Source organism: Anneissia japonica, unplaced genomic scaffold, assembly GCF_011630105.1.
Source record: "Anneissia japonica isolate Jap-2015-1 unplaced genomic scaffold, ASM1163010v1 scaffold9291_len582782_cov165, whole genome shotgun sequence".
Classification (NCBI taxonomy): domain Eukaryota; kingdom Metazoa; phylum Echinodermata; class Crinoidea; order Comatulida; family Comatulidae; genus Anneissia; species Anneissia japonica.
In genome coordinates this window covers 428,914-439,157 of record NW_022710618.1, presented here as the reverse complement: position 1 = coordinate 439,157, position 10,244 = coordinate 428,914, and the positions used below count along the sequence as shown (strand labels likewise).

General features: G+C 32.5%; 1 protein-coding gene across 2 annotated transcripts in view; it reads left to right on the top strand.

The window, feature by feature from the left end:
* The window catches only part of LOC117107016 (plasma membrane calcium-transporting ATPase 3-like), a 37,014-nt gene that overhangs the window by 10,889 nt on the left and 15,881 nt on the right, over positions 1-10,244 (top strand). The window contains exons 3-7 of one of the 2 annotated variants that reach the window (XM_033248529.1): positions 5,550-5,756; positions 6,363-6,614; positions 7,011-7,136; positions 8,028-8,093; positions 10,014-10,202. In XM_033248529.1, coding sequence (XP_033104420.1) covers positions 5,550-5,756; positions 6,363-6,614; positions 7,011-7,136; positions 8,028-8,093; positions 10,014-10,202 — 840 coding nt within the window. Of the gene's footprint in view, positions 1-5,549; positions 5,757-6,362; positions 6,615-7,010; positions 7,137-8,027; positions 8,187-10,013; positions 10,203-10,244 lie in introns of both variants that reach the window. The other variant, XM_033248528.1, reaches the window with a different exon arrangement.

Genomic DNA, 10,244 nt, shown 5'->3' with positions numbered 1-10,244 from the left:
TAGAAAATGATATATAGATTAAAAGGCAAAATACTGGAAAACAACAATGCTGTGGGAAACAATGGCTGGATCTCAGTAGAGATACAAAAATGATAAGCAACAGCTAAAAAGTAAACGTAAGTAAACATATATATATATATATATATATATATATATATATATATATTAGTGTTATAGGTTATAAAACCTATAACACTAACCAAGTATTGGTTTTTCACATAGTGGATCATTTTTATGGAGTTTTCATCAAAATATGAGAGGGTCATACAGGAACTTTTTTTAAATCTTGTTGATTTGACACGAAATGACCCTTTCATCATAAAATACTACATGTATTGTACTGGTATTAAAATCTTCAAATAACCTGCTCTCTCAAAATTAATAAGGCTGCATTATTATTTATAGTTACCAAACTACTGTGCATTTAATGGGAGTATTCTGTGTATTATTTTTTTGTAATCATCTACAGTATATTATAATTATGCTTCAAATTTCAAAGCCTGAAATCATAACAGACAACTGAGGGCCTAAATAAATGTCTCAGATTTGAAACCTACCCCGTATGAAAAACTGCAACAACATAGTTCGTCAAAGTGCCGATCGTGCAAATAAATATCAATCCATATTTCAGATTAATTGGGGGAAAAATAATGGGTTTTACGGATGTTTTTAACTGTCATGTGTCGTTTTTTGAAACAAAATGGTGTTTACGTATTTCCGCATTTTGTTTGTGGTTTTATATGGAAGGCCAAAAGAACAACATTGATTGTTAATTTGTTTAGTTTTATATGGAACGTTAAAAAGTTAAATTTCAAACACAGTCGATTTTTAAGCGCACTCAGGCTTCACACACAGTCGGTTAACAAACACAGTAGCAAGCACAGTCGGTTTTCTGGTTCTCGATGAGTTACAGTAAAACTTCGCTTTAGCTGCCCCGACCAAAATATGTCATGGTATATTGTAGACATACTGATATTGAAAATCATGTTAATTTTAATTTTTTAGTGCCAAACTAAATATTTTCTAAGGAAAATTGTGGAGCGAATACAAGATATTTCCTATACCAATTAACACTACTGTTGTTTCATCTCATTTTACTGTTTATTTTCTAGATATTTTTAGGTTATGAAAACTGATATGAAACTGATTTCAAAACCGTGCAACCTGTCTTTATTTAGTGGTCATATTGTTCTTTTTTTAAATCAACTAATTGCGATGTTCACATACTAGAGGGTAAGCATAGGAAGTTAGCGCACCCTCTAGTTTATTGTAATACAGCTTTAGTGCTATTGTTTTTGTATATTCTATCGTAATAAATAAATAAATAATAAAAAAATAAATAACTCATATGTTTACTTTGAAAATTTTAACATTTTGTATTAATAGCAATGATGTGCTGCATTTTGTAAAGTTTTATATGAAATTATTAACAGCTTTTTTTTGTGCAATTCAACATAGTGTTTCTAGCAAATTTATGTCATTAGCATAAATGAAATACCAAATATAATAAAATTGAGAAAGCAATTATTGTAATATTGGCTAGGCCCCTGGTTTTAATAGGCAGCCCAAAGGCCAAAATTGGCTTGCAGAGTTATTTTATTTGGCCTCTGAGGAAAAATCTTTATGCACTAAACATGAAAAAAAAAAAAAAAAATGGACCAAGAAGCTAGTACTTAATTTAACCCTATAGACATACTAATCCTACTCCTTTAACTAAAGCGTCCAACTTTATAATCATTCGATAAATGCGTTTTCAAGTAAAGACAAAAATGCAACCCATGGGTCGTGTACACTACAACTTTAACTTGACGGGAAAACAGCTTGGTTTAATTAATTAAGAACCAGGAGGATAGGGTAGTTTTTAGGGCTAACAATTGGACAGAAATGAATATGCCACAAATGAGTAAGAGCAAAATAAAAAATAAAACTTCACATTTGGACCAATCTGAGCTGAAATGCCCTAAAATGGCCACTAGTTCAAATAAAAAGTGAATAAAGCGGATTAACATTAAATAGTATTAAAATTAATTCCTGATGCAAAAACATCACGAAAAAGAAATATGGATTAATATTCATATTCATGGATTTTCATAAATTTATCATAGCCATACGCAAGTTCTGTATACCAGCTGTTACAAAGACAGTCTCCCATTGTTATAACATATTTTACAGTATTTCATTGCATGGGCAATTAATAAGACTGATGATACAATAGCTCTATTGGTATACAGCACACAGATATAATATAAGAATTCTAGAGCGCTATTCTCCAATGCTTTCAGTCTTCTAAATATGCAGAGCTGTGGGTGTGTACTCAACAAGGTATGGCTGCCGTAGAAGCAGCCAATCAAAATATGCCTAAGTATCATTTTCAGTGGCGCCCTTAATTTACTTTCAAGTCTTGAGTACTGTACAGCTTAGTTTAACAGTACAGTATGTTGAATCTCTGGCGTTGTGGTAATGCGGTCTGGGGTAACAATTATGATTTTCATTCCTCATACTTTATTTTTAAATCAGATACTCTACTTGGCCTCTTTTGGCTAGTTTAATAATTTATAATAATAATTATTTCTCTTATTTATTTAGGCACAAAATACATGTGCCAAGGATTGTCAATAGCGAATATATCACTGTCCTACTTGTAGGTGACAATCCCTTACTCAAGACAAACATATACACTCAATGCTTTATTACATAAACAAAATATAATCAGTGATGTGCGAGACATAAGGCTAGGCTAGATATTCAACAGAGACCTCACAGAGAAAATAGCATTTTGCATGAAAATTACTCAACCGTTTGCAAGAGTGCATATGTAAATAGGCCTATTCTACTGACTGGGTTCATAGCCGTTAAAAAGGTAATGTGAATGTGTAAATTTTGGATATTGATGTTGTGATAAAGTTGAAAGTTGAGGAAAACAACTGGTGACAATATCACTTCTTAGTCATAACTATTGTCCTTGAACACTACTGCAGTGGATAATATGCACTTTATCCCAATAACTGTTATTATTATTTAAGAAAAAAATAGGCCACTATACATTGCAAGTACTCTGCATTGGGTTGAGTACGGTAACAGCAAATTGATAAACAGGAAATAAATACAATCTATGTTTTTCCTTTCTTTTCAGTTCGAGCAAACTTGTATGTACAGTATGGACACAGGCTTGCACATAATAATTGATTATATAATTATTTTTTAATATTATTATTATTCTTAATATTATCATTATTATTATTATTATTATTATTATTATTATTATTATTATTATTATTTATTATTATTTATTATTATTATTATTGTTGTTGTTGTGGTTTACATTGTGGTTGTTGAAATTGTGTTGAAGACCACACAGTTGACCATTCTCGGCCGGCAGTGCTTCTAGATACCCAGCTTGCATTATTGTTCAGTCAGTTCAATGTTCTGCACTTAAACATATTGACTTTCAATTGATGTCACATGGTTAGTTCATGGAGTACAAGCAGCAATATTATACATCATTAGAACTCATCATTGGATTACTAATGATCTAATGAAAATTTATTGTTTTTTTCTGTTTTAGAGTTCAAATGTTAATTTAGTTGGGTTTTCAACAGAGGAAACCAGTAGTGAGCTTAATTGTGAATCATTTCCATGTTGTCTTCAGCTTTTATCTCTGCTTTTTATTCTAGTATACTAGCAAACAAGAATAACATACTATACATATTATATGATATGCATAATTTAAGTGCACTTTATTTTAAGATGGTCAGCATTGATTTTAGAAATAACTAAATAAATTATAATTTCTTTTACATAATTAGTATTACCATAAGAGACATTTAATTTTTTTAAATATTTTTGATCTTGACTTGTCTTATTTCAATTTGTTTAATTTTATTAATGTGACCCACCTAGCATTACTGATAATTATTGGCCATGTTATTATTATTATTATTATTATTTATTATTATTATTGTTATTATTATTATTATTATTATTATTATTATTATTATTATTATTATTATTATTATTATTAGGAATGGATTCCTTTGTGGATTACCAAACTCGATGATCAAGAAAATACAACACCAATTAAATTCTGCAGCTCGCCTTATTAAACAAATTTTAAAAAGACATCACATTACCCCTATACTCAGATCACTGCACTGGCTTCCAATACGACAACAAATTGCATTTAAAATTCTTGTCTTACAAAACGCTTCATAATTCCTCGCCATTTTACCTTAAGGAACTCATTCAGCTCCGGTCAACATCATGCAGTAAACACTTAGATCTGCGTCAAGCTCTACAACACTTTCACCCTCTTGGAGCCGCACTAAATACGGAGAGAGGTGTTTCCGGGTTGCAGCTCCTAAACTTTGGAATGCACTTCCCCGTACCATTTGTGAATCTACCTGCCTTGCGGTATTTAAACTAAGACTTAAAACACGCCTTTTTCAAACCTTGTAATTTTTTATTTTGTTTTTTCATATTTTTGATAAGCTATTTAGTTACCCAACACACCATAGAGCATCTGTGAGTTGTGATCTTGCCAACTGCTGCTTAATTGCCAGTGGTCTCAAATTGCAGGTAAACGATCGCAATGGTGTTGGCTCTTCTGCAATAGTCTGTCTCTTCTGACTTTTAGTTTCTGTGTAGCCTAGGAGAGCTTTGTTTTTTTCTTGTTTTGTGCATAGAGACCATGCACTTTGCGCTATATTAGTCTCCAACGATTACCATAACCATTAGTAATAATGATTATGCAATCAAGCAAAAAATAAACCAACTTTGTGTTGCCTGTGTTCTGACTGATTGATCTAAAAAATCTAGATCATCAGACCGCCATTGACTGATTCTTCAAAACTGACATGGAGACGACATATTGTACAGCACTGTGATTTGATTGTTGCTTGTTAGTTGTTAAATCAGTTCATCAAAATATCCAGGGTACATTCATCGTAAATGGACAAAGAGGTGTTCAACTTTCATTTTTCCATATTTTTTCTGTTGAGCATTTCATGGTTTTTTTGTATTTGACAATAAAGTTTGATAATAAATATAATAAAATACTAAATAATTATAAAACTTGATTTGCATATGAAAGCCTCTTCTTCAATTATACTCTCCAACATCTCTTTGGAGGAACCAACTTGGCAAGGTTTATGATCATTCTTATAATTGATGTTCCACATTTATGTTCAACCTGAGATCATTTTTTGCTCTCTCCGTTCCCCACGCGTCCTTTTGGCCATAAATCTTTTTCCTTTGCTGCACCTACACATTAAAAACCGTTCTTGTTGCTTCATTATATTATTATTATTAATTATTATGTTATAAGATTTTAATATTATTTCTGACGTGAGAACGAAAATAATAAGAATTGTAGTCATAAGTAAATCTCTGTCCAGATTTTCAAATTTTCTGTTGTATGCCCATATAAATTCATGATGTGCCTTTATATGGTCATGATGTGATGTCATCATGACCATATTTAGGCATATCACATGTTTTGTCAAATAAAATTCAATAATAAATAATGTTAATTTTTTTTTGTTTTTTTGTAGGAATTAGCCATCTCCCGCAAGATGTGTCCACAAGGAAAGAAATGTATGGAACCAACTCCTTGTACGAAGTTGAGGAGGCCGGCGTCCACGGAAGTATATGGAGCATTATCCAATCACAACTCCTGAAAGAAGTGCGTCTCGTGGTGATCCTGGTGCTTGCAGTTATCTCCTTTGGATTGTCATTTGGGGACAGTGATCTGATGAAATGTAAGTTTAAAGTTAATACTATACTAAATATGGTCATGATAACATCACATTATTACCATAAATAGGTACATCAAGGATATGCAAACAACAGTTTTATTATTATGTTGTTCAGACAGGATCATTTTGATATGCATTATTTTCCTCATTAACTTCCTTGTTTGAAATATTGAATAACAATTGCTTTCATCATATTCTTGGGATTTTCTGTATTTTTTTGTTTTTTGGCGTTTTTTGTATTATCAGTGGTTGTCGTCATTTTAAAATCATTATCATCACCTTCCCTTCTTTGAATACACCTGAAAGAATGTTATGTGCAGAGTTAATAGCAAAACACAACTTTCCAGAAAACATACATTGTTAAAATGTACAAGTAGACTTTTGCATTTGAAACAACTCATAAATATTATTATACTTTTAAATATTTAATGATATGTCATTTTTACATTATAACAATTTGATCATGCAGATTTTGTACCTGTAATGCACCAAGGAGTTTAAAAATTGGCCTGGAAAAGACCTGGACTCACTACCACATAGTGGTGAGACTTACTATGATGAATACAGGACTCCTTTACCTTCAAATTTGATTCCTCTTGTAATCCTCAGATTCATACTTTTTTGACATGGAGGAACAGAAGAGGGCGGGCTGGATTGGAGCTCTTTGTCTGTTCGTGCTTACCCTCTTCATATTTACGTTTCAAGTTGTTTCTACATACTTTCTTGATGCACAGTACTCCATAACGCAGAGAAAGCGTCAGTTGTTTTCAATGGCACAAGTGTACACTATCCGCGGAAGCGCTGGGGTGTATCAGCCTAGGGATGAGATTGTTGTTGGTGATATTATTTATGTCAAATGTGGTAGGTTTCATTGTAATTATCAGAATATTGTCTTATTTTCTGAACCCCTTTCTCACATTCTGCTTATCGTTTTCCTTTCCCATTCTCTTTTTTCTACCCTAAAGGAGCTCTAGAACCATTCTGCTGATTGAATGATAGATCTTTTTTAGCTCTACCGCCTCTTATACTGCTGCCATTAGGCTGATTTATTGATAGTTGATTAAATAGATCTCGTCAGACTAATTTCTTCCTATTGATATTAACCTAATTATATATTCGTTTACCAAGTCCTCCAGGCCCCAGACTGTTTCAAAACTTACCAACTGTAGACTTGTACTGTAAACAATTCTTTTTTTAATTGGTTGTCATTAAGCAATTTTTCTGATTGATTGATTGATTGATTGATTTGTGTTGCAGGAAGCACTGTGCCTGCAGACGGCCTGATCATCTACAGCAATAACTTGAAAGTGAATGAGTTCCGTGTGACAGGACTCGATACCTTGGTTGATAAGTCAGCGAATGGTGATGCTATACTCCTCAAAGGTTTGTGTATTTTTGTAATCAGCGGTTTAGGAGTCTGGTTTTTGCTGTTCGGGGTTGGTGCACAACATTGAAGCTCGGAAATTTAAATCAATCTTTATTGTTAAACAATGTAAAATATACTGTTTGAAATTTCAGTTGTTTGTTCACAGAGATATATATATATATATATATATATATATATATATATATATATATATGTATATATACGTATATATACATACACACAAACACACACACTTACTGATAAAATCAGTACTTCATTACGTTCCTCGTGTTAATTAAAAAAAAAATTCTTTATCCTTTATCCTTACTCCAACCGGAAATCAGAAATTTGGTCTGAGACCTTTGGGACCCATGGTAGTCACATTGCAGTACAGTACAACATAACAGATTATTATTATTATTATTGACTTAATAACGCTGACTTTTGTCTTTGTCTTGATGTTTAGTCATTTTAATATTTTTCCTTCTTCTGTATTTTATTGACATTTTAAAGAGGGCCCCTGAACATCAACTGACCTCCGTGTTTAGCTGGAAGAGCTACCCTCTATAAATAAAGTTGAAAGAAATAAAAAATAAACAGACACATATGGACACAAAACAACAACATAACAACATAACAGACACATATGGACACAAAATTGTCCATAATCTGCCTGACTCTCAATGCGGTGGTTATTTGAGGAGCTATTAATTAAAACCCTACATTGACCTGGTTTGAACAGGGGTCTTTACCACAAGCAGGAACAGTACCTTTTGGCCAACTGCTCATCTCTACCCAGCAGTATCAATAGAAAATGTGGCATTGATATATAACACTGTGCTGTGTTGGCTTAATTTTCAAATTGATTCGCATCATGTTGGTTTAATGCAAGTAGTTTCTCTCCGTAGGGTCGAAGGTTATTGATGGGCGTGCCAGAATGGTGGTGCTGCAAGTAGGCCGACATACTAAGCTGGGTAAGATAGACATCGGTGTGGACAAAGGTGTCAATAATGCTGCTTTTAATCCTAATGAATTTGCACCACATTCTGTTGGCACTGAATCAGGGGGTAAGCTTGTGCATGTACCTCTATTAATGTAATTATCAATGCCACCAAATGTAACGTGCCCACTATGTGGTGATGGTAGAATTGGCGTTAAGCAGGGCGACAACGAGGACCCAATTCAACCATGACCTCATATATTTTTGTTAATAAGTACCCATGCAACCTAAAAAAATAAACAGACAATAAATATAGTTTGTTTCCATTCACTAAGTGGAAATTATTACACAGATGTTCAAATTAATGGATAAATGGAATAATGAGCTTTGCAATATTTTACACCGATATGCAAAGTCACATTAAATACAGCAAAGTCGAGATTACTGTTTAAAAAAGTTGGTGTCATTGATAATTTTATTTTTCTTTAAGTTTTATTCATTTACATTCATTTGTTTTTTGCACATTATTTTCATGTTAACAATTTCTATCATAGTTTTGTAATCATACATTTTTATGTATTGAAAACCTTGTAAAGTCTGCATGGCAAAAACAAATCTTATTAACCTTAATATCTTTGTATTAGTAGTAAAATATATTTGTCTTTATCATTAGTATAAATATTGAATAATTCAAATTATATTTTGGGTTATTTTTATTGGAAATTAATTTTGCTCATATTTTTGCTTAAATTGGTCATGGAATTTGGTGTTTGAGCTATGGAATTTTGGGAAATATGCGCTGCAATTTGATGATGGATTTAGCTTTAGTTAATGAGTCTTGCCAATTGGCAAAATAAAAACATTATATTAGCATTATATCATTTAAGTAAAACACATTTGTTTAATTTAAGGCACATGTTTAAATGAAACAAATGTGTTAGTTTTATTTGTTTCATTCAAACAGACTCCCTCAAGCAAGCAAGATTTTTTTCTTAAAATAACCCATCATGATATTTGCATGTTTATACTACTTTATTATCCATTGTCTTGTGGATGTCAGTGCCAATGTATATCACCTTGCGAAGCAAAATAAAATTCATTAAACAAGATTTCCTGGAAGCAACATTTTCTTGATGTTTTTGTCCTGCCAAGGAAAACAGCTTTCATGAGTTTTATAATTTCAATTCATGAAGAATAAAGTGATCTGATGTCTTCCAACTGCATTTGAATTAATATACATCATCATTATAACTAAAAGGACTACTACTGAATAATTTGTTAGCAAGAATATTAATAATGATGATTTAAATGTTATTAATGTTTGGTTCATTATGAATTTAGATGTTACACATTGTGAATATATCTATGAATATCAATTTTTCGTTTTTAAATGCGGACCTTCTCCAGTTTTTGCGCGGTTCGTCGTAACCCCCTTAACCCCCATCCCACGCTATGGGCCTGGCCTTGATGTTCTCTTATTTCATCAGCTCCATGGCCAGTAATCATTCACTGGAAGGGGCCGAAAATTGCCCAGAGACATTTGGAAATCTGTGCCAATCAGCAATTTTATTCTTTTTTTGTTAGTATAAGCCTAATTCTAAGATTGATACCCCATGTATTTTGGTTGATAAAACATTAACTACAAATTTAGGAAAAGGTATCAAATTTACTATTCAAAGCTTAAATCGTGGCCTTCTAAAACATCATACAATTATTTTTGGGGCTGTCCTCACGAAAATATATGTTTTAACTGAAAAATCTGACCCTAGTTTTTCAGGATTCTGGGTCAGGTTTGAGCCACATAATGTTGTATTTTTTTTTACCTGATATGCCAGAGAAAAATAGAAACATCATCAGAGGCATTGATAGCAATTATGCTAATTATATCACAATGATAAAGCTCCATGGTGAGACAGATGTAACCATGTATATGACATAATCCTGCCTTTAATAGATATCGCCAGGTCTAGCGAAGTTCAGGTGAACATAGCAGGTAACGAGGGTGGCAACACTAGCGATGTTGCCACGCAGGCAGCGCCCCGTGCATACTCACCTCTAGGCAGCCAGCCAATCAGAAACAAGAAGAAGAAAAGTGTCTTGACGCAAGATTTGAACCGTGTTTCAAAATATGTGTTAATAACAGGTAAATGGCATCTCAGCTGTAGTAACAGATATGCATGCAATT